Raw genomic sequence first — 18,897 nt, 5'->3', positions numbered from 1 at the left:
AATACACTATTGGCCAATATGCATAGGAAAAGGTGTTCAACAGTCACTAATCACTAGGAAAATGCAAATCAAAACAACAATGAGATACCCCTCCACACCCATGAGGATTGCTATTATCAAAAAATACCCCAGAAAATAACAAGTGTTGGTGAGGATGAGGAGAATTTGGAACCTTGTGCATTGTTGATGGGAAAGTAAAACACTGTGCTGCTGTAGAAAAGAGTATGGGAGTTTCCATTAACTAAAAAATTAAACATGGAATTACCATATGATGCAAAAATTCCACTTCTGGGTATATACTCTAAAAGAATTGAAAGCAGGGACTCAAACAGATTTGTATACCAGTGTCATAGCAGCATTATTCACAATACCCAAAAAGTGGTAGTAACACAAATGTATATTAATGGATAAATGGATAAATAAAATGTGGTATATCTATACAATAGAATATTATTCAGCCTTAAAAAAGAAGGATATTCTCAAACATGCTACAACATGAATGAAACTTGAAGACATTATGCTAAGTAAAATAAAGCAGACACAAAAGCATAAATGTTGTACGATTTCCCTTATATGAGGTACCTAGAGCAGTCACATTCATAGTCAGAAAGTATCAATAGAAGGGTGGTTGCCAGGGGCTGGGGACACAGGAAAACAGGGAGTTGCTGTTTAATGGGTGCAGAGTTTCAGTTTGGGAAGATGAAAAAGTTCTGCAGATGGATGGTGGTGATGGTTGCACAACAATATGAGTATATTTAATGCCACAGAACAGTACACTTAAAAATGGTTAAAATGGCAAACGTTATGCCTATGTTATCACCGTTTTAAAAAAGAAATAACTAGAAATAAGCCAAATGCTAAGGAGTAAGTAACAAATATCTGTCCAATAGGTAGGGACTTCCTGTTTGCTTCTTTTTTTACTGGTCTGCATGATTACAACACACATCACGCCTTCTTCCATGGATCATGCATGGACCTGTAATCTAGTCTCTAGAACTCAAGGGTGGGAGGAGGGAAACATCAGCAAACATAATAACATCTGTGTGATCCTGTGTCAGCCAAGTGCCACCACTGTCTTCTCTGCCAGGGGCAGGGTGTGGGGGGAGGTGGCAGAATGTAACCTCTCTGCCCTCCTAGAGAGCTCTAAAACAGATGACAATTCCTCCAGAACCAACACACAGAAGCCAAAATGGACAATTTAGCTCCCTCTCAACTTTAAGCAAATGGAAACCAAAGAGCATCCAACATTTTGAAGCCACCCTGCCTGTCAGAATCCCAGCTCTTCACTGTCTGCCTGAATTCAAAACTCCAATTCGCTTGTTTAACTTGGAATGAACTTAGGGATGTGGACTTGTGTGCACTTTTTACTTTCTCAGAGAAGTTCTAAGGAATTTGAGGTTTTGGAGTACCTTGCCTTCCTCGATTTCAATTCTAAATTCCTCAACTTGGACTTTCTGGGTCAAATCGAAGTAGCTCTGCTTTGGGGTTTTATTCTCCCCCCCTCCCCACTCCTCTAATGGCTAATGAAGTTAAGATGACACAAAACAATGCTTTTTTGAGTACAGAATGCAGATCTCAATCCCTTCTGGCAGGTACTCCTACAGACCAGTTGTTATTTATAATACCTATAAGGGAGAAAAGAGATTAAAAGATCAAGTCTTGCTGCACTTCCCCACAAAGCCGGCCACAGCTGTACCAGGGCTTCCGAGCAACTGGTCGGCAAGGAGACAGCAAGCCTTCTGTTGTCCTGTCGGGTCTGCTCAGGTCACCGCATGTGGCGTGGATTAGAGAATCCTGGTTCTCTGTTACCCAGAGGGGCAAGAATGGGCTTTCCACACCACGCTCCCGAACTGGGGCTCTGTGCCATCACCGGACGCTCTTTTCAGGGTCTCTTGGGGAACAGCAGCAGATATCAGATTTTAAAGGCTAACAATTCCTTTTCTTTCTTTTTTTTTTTTTTAATTTGTGTGTAAATTTTTAAAAGACAGACACACAGAGAGAACAATTCATTTTTATCCGTTTTCCTGAAGATCTGTCATAATGGAGTAGAAGAAAATGTATCCAACGTGGATAGAAAAAGGTAGTTTAGATTTGATCTGAAGTTAGCTATAACCAGGGACTTTGCTAAAGTTGTGCTTTAAGTTCCACATGTTGCAGCCAGGCTGCACCAAAACCAGGAGCCAGTGCAGAGGAAGAGCCTCACAAAGGCAGCTGTCCCCAAACTCACACTCGGCTTCTCCAGGGCAGAGAAGGGGCAGAAGGAGCAAGCTCTGTAGGTCACATGGCTGTGCTTCCTCCATTTGGTGTCAAGCCCCGTGGCCGCTGCGAAGCTGCAGCTCTGCTCAGGGTGCTGCCGGCAGTGAGCCTCACCCGCTCAGCCGCACCCTGCCCTCCAGACACGCCCCAGAGGCTTCCCAGTTGAGGCCATGGGGTTGCAAAGGGCCTTTTTGACCTCTTCATCTCATAAATAAGGAATAAGGCATGAAAGAGTTTTTCAGGTGTCTAAGATCAAACGGTGGCAGACGTGGATCTCGGATCAAGAGCTTTTGGCTCCAGATGCATGGCTCATCCCACCATTCTGGGCCACCTAGTAGAGCTCTAAGGGGAGGTACACTCCCTCACTCTAGAAGCATTTATTTGTTTCACCCAAGGCCATGCGAGTATATATATATATGGATTAGTGACACTGACCTTGAGATTGACATCACTGTTTATGCTTTTCATTGGCACCAAGATGAGAAAACACAAAAAAACTACCTCAAAATGATACAATTCTAAAAGTGGGCAGCTACGCTCATGAGTAATGCTGGAATTTCAAACTTGGGTGATTCCACCATCTCCCACAAGTCAGCATAAAGTACATTTAAGGTAAAACTTGAACCACGTCAATGAAGTGAAACGTCCCAAAAGTCAGTCTCTCCTTAAGCAATTTTGCTTCATCTGGACTTCTTTCCTCTAAACATGGGGTCCCCACTGGGCCTTCAACAATGATCCTGAAGCCTGACACTGACCACCCACAGGCATCTTCACTCTCCCTAGCTGCTCAGCTGCCAACAACTGCTGGGACACAAAGAATGGGTGGGACAGTCACTGCACACAGCTTTTTCTTTGTGGGCACTGTGGTCAAAGCCTGGCAGAGGTCATCTCCTCACGTCTCAGGGAGCACACCATGGAAGAAAGTGCACTCTGGTTCCCAGTACACACTGAAGAGGTTTGCTCTGCCCGGGGTCTTACTTGTGATGGATCCAACTCCTAGACAGAGACTGGGAAGCTGCTTTTGTTTTAACGAACTCATTCTTAGAACTCAGTGAAAAACTCACCTGGCTTCCGAAGCCCTGTATTTACTGACTGACACTCTGTTCTGAAGATGGGCCTGTCAGGCCGTGGTTGCCATCCTCCTCAGCAGTGGAGCCTGACACATTCCCCATCAAAGGAAACAGACAGGGCACGTCAGCCACTAACCCATGAAAACACTGTGGTCTCCCTTATGTGCCAGGGAATGAATCTACATGCCATTGGGGCCTTAATGACATAGCCTCATTTTCACAAAGAATACAACCTAGCCAAGAAATGAAAAATTCTCTTCCAAGTTCCCCAACTAGACAAGAGTTTCCTTAGATCAAGCTATAAGAAATCCTCTGTGGATAGAGAGAGAGGTAATGTCTCTGTCTGCCACACCTTAACTCTGCAAATTCAGAAGGAGCAGAGTTTTGTCCTTTAGGGAGAAGGCAACCCATAAGCACACACTTAAAATTCTAAAGGCAAATTTGGGGGATCTCTTTCAGAAGCTCTCTGGATGTCATAACAACACAATATCCTCAATCAAAGACAATTACACTGGAAGGTGACAGCTGAACCTAGAGGGTTAGCTTATAGGATGATGATCACGATCATAAAAATTAAACCCTACAGCAGTGATGGGCTGCGGGGAGGCCCTCCAAACAGTCCCCAGTGGCTGCACAAACAAAACTACAAAGCATCATTTACATCCTGCCTTGAAAAAAAAGCCAGGATTTCTTTTTCCTTCCCTAGCTTGGCAGAGCTCCACGTCATAAGCTTTTTGTTCTTGTTTTTGAACGGCGGAAGAAAAGTGCCTTTGCCCCAGGCTGGTCTTCACCAAAATAAAAGTAGACCATCTGGCTAGCTCTCCTGAGGAACTCTATGCAGCTGAGTCCTTGGCTGGGTTCGGGCACAGTCCTCACCCTTCTTGAAGGAGGATGTCTTCTTCTCAGTGGGAAGAACCACCTGACCTCTCCTGGCCCAGGTGAGGTGCTTCCTGGCTGGCATGGCCTCCGTTACTGACCCTCCCCTCACACTCTCACCACTTCAATTCCTCTGCCTCCTATGAAAGTATAGCTAAGAGGTCAATTGTTCAAAACCTGAAAGTCCAAAGCATAAATTGTCCACCCATTCCCTCACCTCGCATCCTCTGGACAATGGTCCTCACTCATTATTGACTGTTCACCAATTGTTAGCATCTCCACTAAAGGAAAGATGGGGTCCTGAGGAAGTTTCCATTAAGCAATGATGATACCTGGTGGCCTCACTGGTGTACAGTGGGAGACAAGGTCAAAATTATCCATTCAAATGAGGATTAGGATTGTGGGTGAGGTTCTCCTCTTCATGTTATTCTTCTGTCCCTATAGTTCTGAATAATCTCGAAATTAGGTCCACAAATGCTTAAGTTCCTATTCTCTGAAAAGAAAGAAAGAGAGAGAGAGAGAAGGAAGGAAGGAAGGAAGGATGGAAGGGAGGGAGGAAAGAAGGAAGGAAGGGAGGAAGGAAAGAAGGAAGGAAGGAAGGAAGGAAGGAAGGAAGGAAGGAAAAGGGAAGAATGAAAGAAAAAAGAAAAAGTTTATATGTCTTGGTCTGCTAGGGCTGCCATAAAAAAATACCACAGACTGGGTGACTTAACAACAGAAATTTATTTCTCACAGGTCTGGAGGCTGAGAAGTCCAAGATCAAGGTGCTGGCCAATTCAGTTTCAGGTGAGAGCTCGCTTCCTGGCTTGCAGATGGCCCCCTTCTCACTGTGTCCTTATATGATGGAAAGAGAAAGTCTGGGGTCTCTTCCTCTTCTTATAAGGGCACCAGCTCTACTCGATTAGGGCCCCACATTATGATCTCATTTAATCTTTATCGCATCCTCACAGGTCCCATATCCAGGCACACTGGGGGGATAAGACTTCAAAATATGAATTTGGGGGACATAATTCAGTCCATAGCACTATGCTTGACTATCTGGGGGCTGTGAGATAAACAATATATATCCCATGTGCTCAAGAAGTTTATATTCTAGAATCAATTTATGCTAAAAGTAGAAGGGCCCTCACACTTTATGTAGTCTCTTCCCACAAGTTCCAAGGATTACTTCTAGATACATTCCAAGAACGTACTTCTTGATTAGGGGGTTGGCTATTTTACCCTAATTCCCAGAAAGTGCACTCTAGAGCCCACGATCCCCAACTACTGAGCCCACGTGCCACAACTACTGAAGCCCGTGCGTCCAGAGCCCGTGCTCTGCAACAAGAGAAGTCACCGCAATGAGAAGCCTGCGCACCGCAATGAAGAGTAGCCCCCGCTCGCCGCAACTAGAGAAAGCCCACGCGCAGCAACAAAGACCCAATGCAGCCAAAGATAAATTAATTAATTACAAAAAAAAAAGCCTCATCCTAATTCTGTACCAGAGATAAATAACTTTTCTTTTAATAAGATACTATCATCATTAAAAAGTATTCAGGCCCATGAGTAAATTTAACTGTTGTTGTATTCCAGAATATTTTAAATTCCTTATTGATTATATCAGAGTATATCAGAGATCAGATTTCCTAACTTCTGTATTTAATTAATAGAATCTTACTTAAGCACATGAATAATTTGTTCATAAAAATCATAAGCAAAACTTATTCCTAACCGTGTTAATTATTCTTCCCCATTTTAACATTATTTGGTGTTAAATAATGATAACATGTTTATTGAGAGCTTTACTATGTACCTACCACTATGCTAAATGTAACACTCTTTGAAATATATACTGTTATCATTTCACAGGGGATGAAAAGATGCTTAGAGAGCGTAAGTAGCCTGCCCAACGTCAAGAGCGTTAGGGGTGACTAGATCCTGACCCAGGGTGTCACATTTCACACAGTAAATGACACGGCCAGCCAGGAGTAGACCCAGACCATCAAAATCTTGTCTCCTAGCTCATGACTTTAAATCACATGTGTTTGTGTAAATCAACAGTTAACCTTTAAGCCCAATGCCCAAAGGAAGTGTATAGAAGGTTACTCAGACCTCTCACAGCTGTGCTAGAATCATTTCAAAGTGAAGAACTCCAAATTTTCCTTTAGGAAACCAAAAAACGCTCCTATTGTCTCCATTTGAGTCTACCAGCTCCATATGGTAACAGCAAGCTAGGATGTTCTATAGGTACAATGACCCACACTGATGATGAATGATGTCCTCTAGATAGAAAAAGGATCACAGGTCGCCCATGTGTCAGAAGCATTGTTTTTGCTTATAGGGCCGTTCCACCTTCACAGGTATTGCTCCTGGAGCTCATTGTGGAGCTCAGGAAGTGATGGCTGAAATAAGTGAGAGAGATGAGACAAAGACCCCACACCTCATCTCACTTTCTCCCAGTTAGAAAAATGAAAGAAAAAAGAAAATAATAGCAGTCCAATATTAGACTTCAGGAGAGTTGTCATCTAAAGATTCAGAAAAACATCCATGACCCAGAGTTGTTCTCTGATTTTTCCTGACAGATTACAGTGAACAGGAGGAGGGTGGAGAGTGGGAAGGAGAAAATTTACTAGTTGACCAACTTGGAGGGGCACTTTTGTTTTAGATTATGAAGAGTGGGGCTCTGCTGACACCGCTGACCTTTTAGGCACTGGATTTGCTGCCTGGAAAAGTAGAACAATCAAATATGATGGTGCTGGTCCATTGCTTTCTGACACGCAGCTCTTCTGGCTATGGAAGTAAGGGCAAATTCAAAGATATTTAAAGCTCCAGGCCCTCTTAGCCCCAGCAAGACCCAAATTTTGTGACAGCTGGGGTGCTCAGAGTTTATTGTTTTCCATCACTGCTACAGTTTTAATTCTATATTAAACATCATGCTTTAAATTTTTTTTCAAACTTTTAATTGAAGTATAAAATATATACCAAAAATGTATACACATCAAAATTAAACAGCTCAATACATTTTCACCAGACGAACACACCCATTTAATCAGCCCCCAGATTAAACAGAACAATATAAGCATCCCAGAAACCCTCCTTGGCCAGGGCTTTAATCCTGACACAAAAATAAGTCCCAGCAAGCATCCTATGCCTAAAAGTGCATTTAGCATTAAATGTGGGACCTGAACGACCACAGTGAAAGACATCATATCCCTGCCCTATTTTTTCAACACAAGCTGCATCTACACAGAACTTCAGGCAGAACACAGTACTCATCCCTCACAGCACCGAGGGGAGAGCCTCTCCAAATCACAGGAATGGAGCCAAATGAACAGGCCTAATGACAACGAATTGAAAATTAATGAACTAATCAGGAGCCTGTTGAACACAATTCTTCTGCCACCTGCCCTTCTCCACTTCAAAGGCATCTCTATCACTGGTAAAACCAAATATCCACTTAGTAAAGTATAAACAAACTGCAAGGGGGCAGGGGGAGTGGAAACATATGAATAAATAAGCCACTTGCCTCTCTGCAATCCACTTGTTTCTCCTCCCTTAATGGACTTACAATGATAGTCTGTAATCAAGGTGCAGTGATGGACTCAATGACAAGAAGCTCTAAGTGACCTCAAGCAAATCATGTATTGCCTTCTCCTGGGTACAAACCTCCTTTAGCCTGATACGCCCAGTCAGAAAACCTCTTACCTCAGAGACAAAAGGATTCCTACGGCCAATGAGCACTAGCTGCCTGACACTGTGTAAATGGGCTCTCCATAACCCATTACATCCAGGGAAGGCTTTTCCCATTTGGCTTAACCCAAGGCTGCACTCTGTGCCTAATTTGCAGAAGGAAAAAAAAAAAAAAACATAGCCACCTACAAATGTCCACAGGAACAAGGGACTAAGTTTCCCTTTAAAAGGAACCCAGAGGCAAAGGTTGAATGAATGACAAACTTTTTCATAAAGGGAGTAATCAGGCTAAAAGAACAATCCTGTGTGAAAAGTCCGTGACCTTTACTGAGGCTATGACCTTGAATTTGAATCTTCTTCTGATGCAAAGAATGTAGCCAATTGTTGGGCTCTGGATTAGATCTTTACAGAAAGTTTACAACCCTTTCCCTCCAGGGCTAGAATCTAGTTTGGAAGTTGGGGGTGAGGATTGGTATCTACATGACACCTGGGGAGTCCTCCAACCTTATAACTGTCCAAATATATCAGTAACTTTCTAATGCATTTAACTGTATTACAACCTCAAAAAATTCTCAGCTTCTAAACTGATACCTGAGTCTAGATTTGGAAGGAAATTTTTAATATATCGTATACCTGGCGACCACACCATGGAACAAAGAATCATTCTCTGAGATCACAGGCCTTGATTTAGGCCAGCTTTCAGATCAGATACTTGTTTTTGATGAACCTGGGGAAAAGAGGCTGAGAAAGGTACCTTTGCCTATCATGGACTGAGGGAGATCTTTTTTATTTTTAAAATCAATAGTAAAGCCTTTCCATAAGATAAGTCACTGGGCATAGTAGGAAACAACTCTTCTTTGGCCAAAGATCAACTGGGAGTTCTAACAGACTTGTGTCCCTTTAATGCCGTGTCTCATGCTCCCCAAAACCAGCAGGTTAATGATGCTTCCACAAAATTACTTTTTTCCTTCCCAAATCCTACCTCTGACACACTGCTGCAAGTAGTTTAACTGTGAAAGGCCTTGACCTCCTTTCTTTGTCTCTCTGATTCAAGTGTGTCTGTTTCCTTGGGGCTACCAAGCTCAGTTGGATGGCTGACCACAGTGGAATGGAGCATCAGCCAAGCCCCGAACAATGGGCCCCTTTCTCCGGCTGTCACATGAACAGCGTTGTGTTACAGCCATTGTCCCTCCAAGCAGAGACGGAGAGGCACAGTCTCTCACAGACCAGCTATTCTCTCTGACCCCCTCCGACCAAGTTACTAAAAATTAGAAACGAAAGGAAAGGAAAAGAGAAAAGAAAAGGAAACAAAATTCATGCCTTCTGAATGGAGCGATATAGCCCTAATAAGAATTATTAGTGCAACCATGGACCATCTGTGTCAGAATAATACCTTGTCAAAAATACCCATCCCCAGTGCTCACTTCAGCAGCACATATACTAAAAAATATACATCCCTGGTCCCCACTGCACACCTACTGAATCAAAATCATTAGAGGTGAGCCAGTATCTGCCGGTGATTCTTATGCCCCTGAAGTTTGAAAGCAGAGGCCTCGAGCATTTCTAACCTTGCTGATGACCCGATTTTGCACACCTATCTGTTCAAGGGATGTACAGGAGGTGGGGGGATATTGAAAGGGCAAATACGTTATACCGTGGTTATCCAATCTTCGTGTGAGGGAAAACATCTGGGAGAAGAGAGGTGAGAAAGATGAGGGCACCAAGGAATGTGGGGAATGAGACAGGAAATTTTTTATAAATAATAATGGCTGTTGAGAAGATAATAGGAATTTGGGGGTGGGGTCAGCAGTGAGCAAAAAGAGGGAGGTACAGGGAGGATAAAAGGAGGTGCTGTAGCAACCTGGCAGAGGCTTCAGAAAACGATGGACGGTGAGAAAGTTCCAGTGGTGGGATGCACAGATGGCTGTCAAAAAACAAGCATGTTGAATATTTAGCGCTAAGTTTCAAGATGTGAACTTCATTGTCCTAAGCCTTAAAAGCCACTCAGAGTTGAATGTTTGATGATAGTGTATGAAGTGAAGGAGAAATGAAGCGAAATCCATGGTTGGACGGATGACCTTACGCTAAAAAAGACGGTAGAGTAGCGTGGCAAGATCATCTCTAAACCTCTTAAAGGAAAATATGAATTCAGATTCGGATGATGCTAGAAGAAACAGGAGTCCTGTCTCCATCCACACCCCTAAGAAGCACCACAGTGGTTGAAAGAAATAACCGTTTTCTCATTTCACACCTTCTCATGGAACGGGGACTCAATTTTTTACTTGACTCTCAGTTGGGTTCCCCAAACCACATTGGGTTTATATAATAGAATAATAGCAGTGTAATATGAGGGGGTCCTTTAAAACACATTAGTACTGTGGGCACAGGCAGAATCTAGTCCTACAGCCCCGGGTGTGGCTGTCATAAAACAATTCTCAAATGTTAACTCATTACTCCTATGGAATGGTTTAGTAACTGTTGTTTAAAGATGTCTTGCAAATTCCTGCAGCCATGTGTTTGCATTCCCCTGTCTTAAATGCCTCATGTACTCAAATCCTCTCTTCTTCAAGGCCCTACACTGCCAGGAAACCTCTGGTGAACACAGAGACTTCTCTCTAGGATGAGCCCTCAGAGCGGCTCTCAGAACTATCCACCTGGCCCTGGCTACACTCAGCCTTACACAGTCACTTGTATTTTTTTTTTTAATCTGTTTTTTTAAGGCAAGTATCTTGGTAATTCCACACAGTATTTATCCCTATGCCCTATACACCAAATACATATCTGATGGAGCCAAAATAAAACTCACACCAATTACTTTCTTAAAGAGCAAAAGTCACATTTTGTCACGATTCCTTGTCCGAAAAAATAATAAAGTAACCTTCTCAAAATATCAGTGGGGGTAGATATTTGAAATTTTTCATTTTGATTGTAGAATTAATCCCCTGGACCCAAAACAAAGATTTCATACTTTTATTTTGTTCTGTGTGAAACAAACTGAATTTGTGGGGTTTGATTTTCAATTTGTCACCAAAAATTATTTGTTTAAAAAAAAAAGACAGACAAACATGATTCTTTACCAAAGGTATTTAAAAGTTCCATCATGGGAATGATCACCTGTGGTGAGGTTTTAGAACAAACCCAATCTGTGCAGCTCAGCTGGCTTGGCCAGGATGTTAAGGACAAGGCACTCAGTCACCCTCTAGACGGGGCCTCCTTGCTCCCAAAGATAAGAGGTTTTTAACAGATGCTGATATCCTTCACATGTATGTATCAAGATGAGGCTTTCTATACTAAAATACTGTTTTCTTTGTCTTGGATGAGGGAAAGGGTACAATTTATTGCCCTCTAAGCAGGAAATTGAGGTGGTTAAAGTGCTTTACATAGTTTCTTTATCTAAGAGTATAAATCACTGGAACTGAAACAAGAAAAATCACTAGTAATGAACATCTATAATAACAGGATATATTATCACATTCACACTTTCCAGACTGGCTAATTGCACAAAGTATGCATCATCAAACAGCATCCAGATGGTGACCTGCAGTTTTACAAATAAAGTTGTATCAAGGAAAATAACATTGGTTTGCATCTTATTTTTTCATCATAATATGAGTAATCCTTTTATTAATTGATATAAATTAATCTTCTGCAATAACTATTTTTTAAAAGAGTTAGAATGATTACAGTGAAAAATAATCTTAAATTGGGAAAAAAAGAGAGACAAGAGACAAATATAAAATCTTAGGAAATTCAGAGAGAGAGAATAAACGAATGAATGAGTAAATCAAGAGATTAGGAAATTAGTTAAGAGACAACAAAAGTACAGCCAGATGCAAGCTTAAATTAAGCTAGAAAAAGTTCATACTGGAAACAATTGAAAAAGAAGACAAATCAACAGAACCCAATGAATCTTGTGTTAATTCTTAAAGCTAAGCTAATTTTTAAAATGAAATACTGGGTACACATCCTTGAGAAAATGAGAGCAGAGTTTGTTCTTAATATTGCTTTGTTTGAAGTCCAAACAAACTGGATGTTTGTACTTCATTCACTGATACTGCTACCTTCCTGCTCTATGTCATTGGAACTCTCTTACTTCAGCCTATGAAAGAACATTGTTTTGTTGTTTATTTTATGGTGGAGCTGCCCATGAGCTAAAAGTTCAATTTTTGAAGCATCACTATCTTTGTCATTACCCTGCAATTTGTTCATTTGTTCAAATAGTATTGCATATTTCCATGATTACAAAAAAACAGTAAGTGGAAAATGAAAAAATTTAAAACCTAATCATAATTTTAAGACTTTGTCTCATAAACTTAATATGTGAAACAAAGATGGAATTTATTAGACATGCCAAAACGGCAAATCTTTAGCCTGAACCAGACACTTATTTAACTTGAACAGGTCAACTGGGGTTCAAATAGGAAGAAATATCAAAATTATAGAACATTTAAAGAAAGAAAAATTAAAGAAAGAAGTAAATACTGAATACTGTGTCTAAATGGCAAAATATAATTATAAATTTATAATATACTTGTCTCTCTAGGACCAGCATTCCCTGTAACATGTAGGCTTTTGGACAATCTTTGGAACTATTTTTAGGACTGCATCCTGTACTCAAGTAGGAAAAACAATATTGAACCAGTCACCATGTCTCTGATCAAATACAAAAAAAGATGCAAAGATGTTTTATAAACTAAAAAGCACAGGGTAAACCATTACAGTTTACTGTGATACTGTCATTCACAACCAAAACTATCCCAAAGGTATGATAAATTCAGCTCTTGTATTGTAGTGCTGCCACAGTGTTGAACATGTAACATTAATTCAGCGGCATCTGGTGTTTCATAAGTCTTCTTAGGATATTCTATTTTGTCCTTTCTCACTCTGTGTTATTAACTTTGTAGACTCTGTCTAGCCAAATTGTAAATTCTTGAATGGCTTCTCCACAACCCTTAGTATGTACATAGTGACTGTCCCAAACACTTGGTGTGCTAAGAAAAAGTCAACTGCATTCATTCATTCATCCTTCCTCCACATTCTTTAGGCATTTATTATGTAACTACCGTGTGCCAGCCATTGGAATAAAGGCTCAGAATAAGGAATGATAAACTCACCAATCAGTTGGAGAAAAATTCAGGTAACATAACATAGTTGATAACAGTATGATAGATGCTATACTAAAGCTAGCCACAAAGCAGAATAGGAATTACATGAGATACCACTGTTTATGTGAGCGAACTAGGAAAAGCTTCAGAGGGGAGGTCTTAACTGAACTGCATCTCGAAGGATGACTAGGTAGTAAGTTGGTTAGATCAAAAAGAGGAACAAAAACATTTCCTGCAGAGGGAACAGCGTACACAGCCAGGTCCGGGAGGAGTGAAAGAGGCAGTGTATTCTTTAAGGAACAGTAACAAGATCAACGTCAGTGGGGCTGAAAGGCTGGAGAATAGGGAAGCAGAGAAACAACCCAGAGAAGATTATATGTGAAGCTGGTCTTGTGTATTGTGTTAGGAGGTTTGGCTTTATGCTGTAAGCCAGTGTTTCTCCAAATGTGATTTGAAGTCACCTCAGATTCATTTGGGGATCTGCTCAAATGCAGATTTCTGGCCCTTACATCTGGGATGAAGCTCCAGAATCTGCATTTTCAATAAGCACCCAGGTGACACTGATGCTTACCATCTGGGGAGCTGCCAAAGATTATTAAATAAGGGAATGACACAATCAGATTTGTGTTTTAGATATATGCTATTAAACAATCACAAGGAAGGTAAATCCGCTGCTGCTAAATGAGCTTGTGACTTGGGTTTGCATTAGAACCATCTGGGGAACTTGTAAAACTGCAGACTTTTCAAATCTCGCCCAAGACTTATTGCACCTGAATCCAAGCAGAGGTGGCTAGGATTTATATTAGGTAGAACTATTATACATGAAATCGCCATTTTACCTAGGTCAAAAATGGTCAAATTTTGGCATTTTCTCACAGCTTCATCTAATACTTTTAATAAGCCTCGCTCCATATTTCTGATATACATCAAAGTCTCAGAATAGCTGATGAAACACAAGCAGAGCTAAATGCTTTTCCTTTTTTATTAAGTATCAGTGTTATTACTCACTTTGACTGACATGCAATGATGTGACATAATATATGTACCTAAAACAAATGTTAAAAGAAAAAAATGACATTCAAAAACAACCACCAATGAACTAAGGCTAATTTAAGGATGTTAGAGCCGGAAGGAACACCAGAGATTATCCAGCTCTTTCCCTACCTCCCCACACATGATGAAGCTGATAGGAGAAGTGCCCTGCTAGAGGTTATACTGAATATTTTGTTCAATTCCTCAGTGATACATGCTCTTGATTTTAACAGGTATTGAAATCATTAGAGCTAAAAAGTGTTGGGGATTTAATTTATAGAGTGCTAGTGCCACGTGAAGCCCTAAACTTGATGTGTGTGTGTGTGTCTGGGGAGAGGGATGGGCATAAACCAAATATTTGTGCATATCCATTTCTAAAATGAAGCCAAGGAATTTAAATAATTAATATAAATAATAATTTAAATATAGCCAAGGAATTTAAATAATATACAGTGCTTGAACTGTAATAGATGCTTAATAAACATTTATTGAACAAATGATTAACCTCTAAAAAAAATAGGTTAAAGGAGGTATAGTAATGCAAGGAGCTTCTAAGGCAATGTAGTTTACAGGCTGTAAACTGAGTGTAGATTTCCCACCTGCTAGCCTGTCCCAGGCACCATTTGGCACCCAACCATGACCCCTCCTCTACAAATCCCAGCCCTGCCACATGCACTGTTCTTTCCTCTGAAGGGTCCCCAGCAGGAAGCAATACAAAGACCACGTCTGAGCAAAGTTTGACAATACATCACATTCTAGGTGGGAGTGAAGCCCACATGAGCACAGCTTTCAAAGTCCATTCGAATAGGAAGAATAGCTAACACTTAATGACAGCTAACAAAAACTATATCATCACGATACAACATGTTAATAATGTTAGAATAATAATGATGATGATTCTAATAATAATAATAATAGCTAATACGTGCTTACTATCTGCCAGGCTTGTTAGCACTCCACATACATCCACTCATTTAATCCTTTGGACGACCTTCTGGCGTAAGCATTGTTATTATTCTGATTTTGTAGATGAGGAGAGAGAGGTTAAATAACATCCAAAATCACACAACTGGAAAGTGGCAGAGCTGACAGTTGCCCCCAGGCCCCCTGGTCCCAGAGTAACCCCTCTGTTGAACTCTTTGACCTCAGAGCAGCACAGCAAAAAGTACCCTGCAAGCTGACCTCCTGGAGCATTCACATCAGGAAAATGATCCGGTCCCAGTCTTTTCAACCATAAGGAATGAAGCATCTTTAGTTGGGAAGACCATACACAAAGTGAGACTCAGAATATAAAGGAGAAAGGCCAGGAGAGCCAAGAAGAAATGGCATCTTCCTCTGCCTTGGGATAGCATGGATATCACTGCCTGAGAACTCTAGGGCTAACAAAATCTCAAACTTTAACTTTCCCCTGAAGAATCTGGGTCCTCATGTGGGGATATTTTCTAAAGAAGTATCAAAGATATCACTACATTTCATCTACTCCGTGGTATCATTCTTATTTCCAGAAAGAAAAATAAAGACCAAATATTTCCCTAAACCAGGGGTAAAAGTTCTAGATGAAAGGACTTTAAAAGACCAATAGGACATAGATCTTTCCATGGTAACTATGGCTGGAAGAACCGCCCTTCCCAACATTCCCTGAGGTGCCAGGTATTCAAACAAATAAGAGACTCCTTCAGTTTAAGTCACCCAGCCTGTGATCCTGACGCCCCTAAAGGACGCTGAGAGCGCAGTAAGAGGAAGCCTCCCCGTGTCTGACCGCACAATCTGAATATCAAGTCCCGTAGAAAGAGAAGTTTAGAAAACAAGATCCCAGAGAATTAAAGCCGATCTGAAAGCAAGAGCCCCGCCGAAACTGCTTTTCATTCTCAGTCTCATTCTCCCCAAACCTCCCTACACCCAGCTATGACACCGGTCAACAAAGAAGCAACACAAACAAGGAAATACAAGGGCAGAAATTATGCAAAATAAAATGCGTACCGGGGGCATTTCCTCATGAAAAATACTCCAAGAAGTTCCTACCCAGCCCCAAGTAACAAGACCAAATCCAAACACTAACAATAAACCCTTGAGACAAGTAAACAAGTCAGACTGAGCCCGTCTCATCCCACCTCACGGGGCACCCGGGGTATCCTGGTTAAGGAAAATGTGCCCTCACCCATAAGAAACCATCCAGCGTCCGGCCAAGGTCCAGCGGCTGCCAGAACGGAGTTTGCCCAACTCTTACCCGAGATCCTGAGATTCGCAGTGCAACCCTTTTCCCCTGGTTTTCACGCAACGACAGCGGAGAAGCAAAATCTGTTCCAAACAGCGCAGTTCGCCTCCAAGCAGCGTCCCAGAAGAGAGCGATACTTGGAAGTCTTGGTTAAGGCTCAAAGAGGGAGACGCACGGGAAAGGAGGCGGGTCTCTGCGCGTTTCCAGACCCCCAGTTTTGCGCACGGGGAAACTACTCGTTGCAAACTTAAGTAAGGTTTTCTCCGTCTGGCCAGAGATGCTGAAGGAGGAGGGGAGTAACCCGAGCCGGGCCCGGGATGCGAGCAGTTGCCGCTGCTGCAGCTGCTGCCGCCGGGGCAGTGACCGCTGGAGGGGGGCGTCCTCGGCGCCGCGCGCAGTCCCTAGTGTGACCGGCAGGATCCTGCTGGCCCGACTCCTGCGCCCGATCGCGGGTCGCCCCTGTCCTGAGCGGCTTCCACCGCGCCGAGGCGACTCCGCCAATAGTCTGGCTACTAAATTGGCAAACCTTGGGGTCACCGCGTGGGGGTGAACCTAGAGGTGGCGGAAGGAGTGCTCGTCTGCGTCCCGACTCACTCTCAATACCCCAGTGTCAAAGTCCCCGGAGGTGTTCTAGACCCTCTACGAGGAGTGGAGGGTTGGGGACAGCACCCGAGCGACCAGATGGAGTGGACGGCACGCCCCAGCGGTGCCAGGGAAGGAGCGAATCCATGGGACAGAGAAGGGAGGAGTGACCCAGCGGTAGAAGAGTGTGCGCTGCGGCAACAAAGTGGTTGGAGAGGTGGGGCGAGGAGTTGGGGGGCGGGGGACAGAGGGGGCCCACTTTACCGAGGCTGGGCAGAGAGCGAACTCCAAGGACCCGCAGGAAAATCCCTCCAGACCCGCGGAGGCCCCGCGCGGAGATTTGTTGGGGAATGGCTCCCTCTGCCGACTCGCCGGGGAGGCCCCGGGAAACCCAAAGGCGCAAAGTTAAAACGATGAAAAGGCTTTTTTCCCCCATCTGTGTGTTGGGCGAGACGTGAATTCTAGAATCTACTTATCTGGCTGATCACCTTGCTCTTACTTACGAATTACCCTGCGTGCGAACCACCCAAGAAGATACAAACTTCTTATTCGTGGAAAGTTGTTGTTGTTGTTTTTTTAATGTTAAGCTGAATTCTATCCTCCCCCATCCTCCCCAAAAGGCTAGTGCTCCATATTCACGCCAGATGAGCCACTCCTACCAGGCTTCTGTTCCTTACATTAATACGAACTCTTTCTTCTTAGGGAGACCTCAAATGCATATGCGACCCCAGTCAATAACAGCACCTGGCAAACAGTCCATGCTCAAAGTTATGCTTGAATGGAATCAATGAACATATATGTTTGAAGCCCCTCACCATCCTCTTCATGACCTTGGGGTAAGTTTTCACCCCTGGACACAAACAAGGGGAGACTGTTTCTGTTTGCTTGCTTGTTTGTTTACCAGGTATCATCACCCCTTCTTCTGGTTAACAGTACCTTCATTTTTCTTGGGGGACCACCCTGCCACACTCAGGGCGGTCTGGATGGGAAAGTCAATCAGGATGGTCCAGCTTTTCCGGATCCAAGAGTGGGCACCTGAGCTAAGCTAGTCCCCTCAGACCTTCTCTGCCACGAATCCTAAGTTTGATCAGAGCAACACAAGGAGGAATAAATCTAGAGTTGATTGATCCATTTGACAGTGTTCTAGAGATTGGCCATGAGGTCACGGCATTTATTCCCCAAAGCTACCCTGCTTTATGCTTTATGAAACCTGGTTGCTCTACTTCCTTTGATTTTTTAATTAATGTTATTGAGACATGATTTGCACTCAATGTATTGCACTCATATGAAGGATACAGTTTGATGAGTTTTGAATAATGTATACACCTATGTAACCACTACCACAATCAAGATAATGAACAATTCCATTCCCAGGAAGTTCCCTTGTACCCCTTTGAAATCAGTTCCCCACCTCACTATCCCTGGCCCACTGAGCTGCCTTCTGTAGCTATAGATTAGATTTGTCTTTCCTAGAGTTTCTACTATGGAATCATATAGTATGTATTCCTTTGTGTCTGACTTCCTTCGCTAAGCATAATGTTTCTGAGATTCGTCAAAGTTGTTTGTGTAAGCTGTTTGCTTTCTCTTTATTGGTGAGTATTATTCCATTGTATGGATATGTCACAATTTGCCCATTCACCAAATGTTTATGTTGTTTCCAATTTAGGCTTATAATGAATAAAGCAGCTAGGAACTTTCTTGTAAAAGCCCTTTTTTGGACATATGTTGTTACATCTCTTATTTCACAGGAGTGGAATTACTGGATTATACAGTAAGTGTGTGTTTAGATATATAATAGAGATTAACTGTTTTCCAAAGTTAATGCATCACTTTACATTCCCACCAGCAATGTATGAGAGTTGCTCCACGTTATTATCAACACTTGGTATTTTCTGTCTTTTTATTTTAGCCATTCCATTGGGTATATAGTGGTATCTCATTATGGTTTTAATTTGCATTTCCCTAATTACTAATGATGGTAACCATCAAAGATGTTAACCACCTTTTCAAGTACTTGCATTCCATTTGTTTTTTGATGAAGCATCCAAAGATTTTTGCCCAATTTTTAATCAGATCATTTGTGTTCTTGTTG

At 42.2% G+C, this 18,897-nt stretch overlaps 1 protein-coding gene across 5 annotated transcripts in view; it reads right to left on the bottom strand.

Annotated features, from left to right (window-relative positions):
• The window catches only part of MEGF10 (multiple EGF like domains 10), a 157,503-nt gene extending 140,415 nt beyond the window's left edge, over window positions 1-17,088 (bottom strand). For 2 of the 5 annotated variants that reach the window (XM_057541528.1, XM_057541527.1), the window contains exon 1: window positions 16,236-16,946. Coding sequence is in view for 2 of the 5 variants with exons in the window: in XM_057541525.1 (XP_057397508.1) it covers window positions 16,167-16,170 (4 nt within the window). In the remaining 3 variants the exon portion in view is untranslated. Of the gene's footprint in view, window positions 1-16,166; window positions 16,186-16,235; window positions 16,947-17,069 lie in introns of those variants that run through there. The other 3 variants (XM_057541525.1, XM_057541530.1, XM_057541529.1) reach the window with 2 other exon arrangements.
• Window positions 17,089-18,897: the final 1,809 nt, after the last annotated feature.

Source organism: Balaenoptera acutorostrata, chromosome 2 (assembly GCF_949987535.1).
Source record: "Balaenoptera acutorostrata chromosome 2, mBalAcu1.1, whole genome shotgun sequence".
In the NCBI taxonomy this organism is placed as follows: Eukaryota; Metazoa; Chordata; class Mammalia; order Artiodactyla; family Balaenopteridae; genus Balaenoptera; species Balaenoptera acutorostrata.
This window is presented reverse-complemented; position numbering and strand designations above follow the sequence as displayed.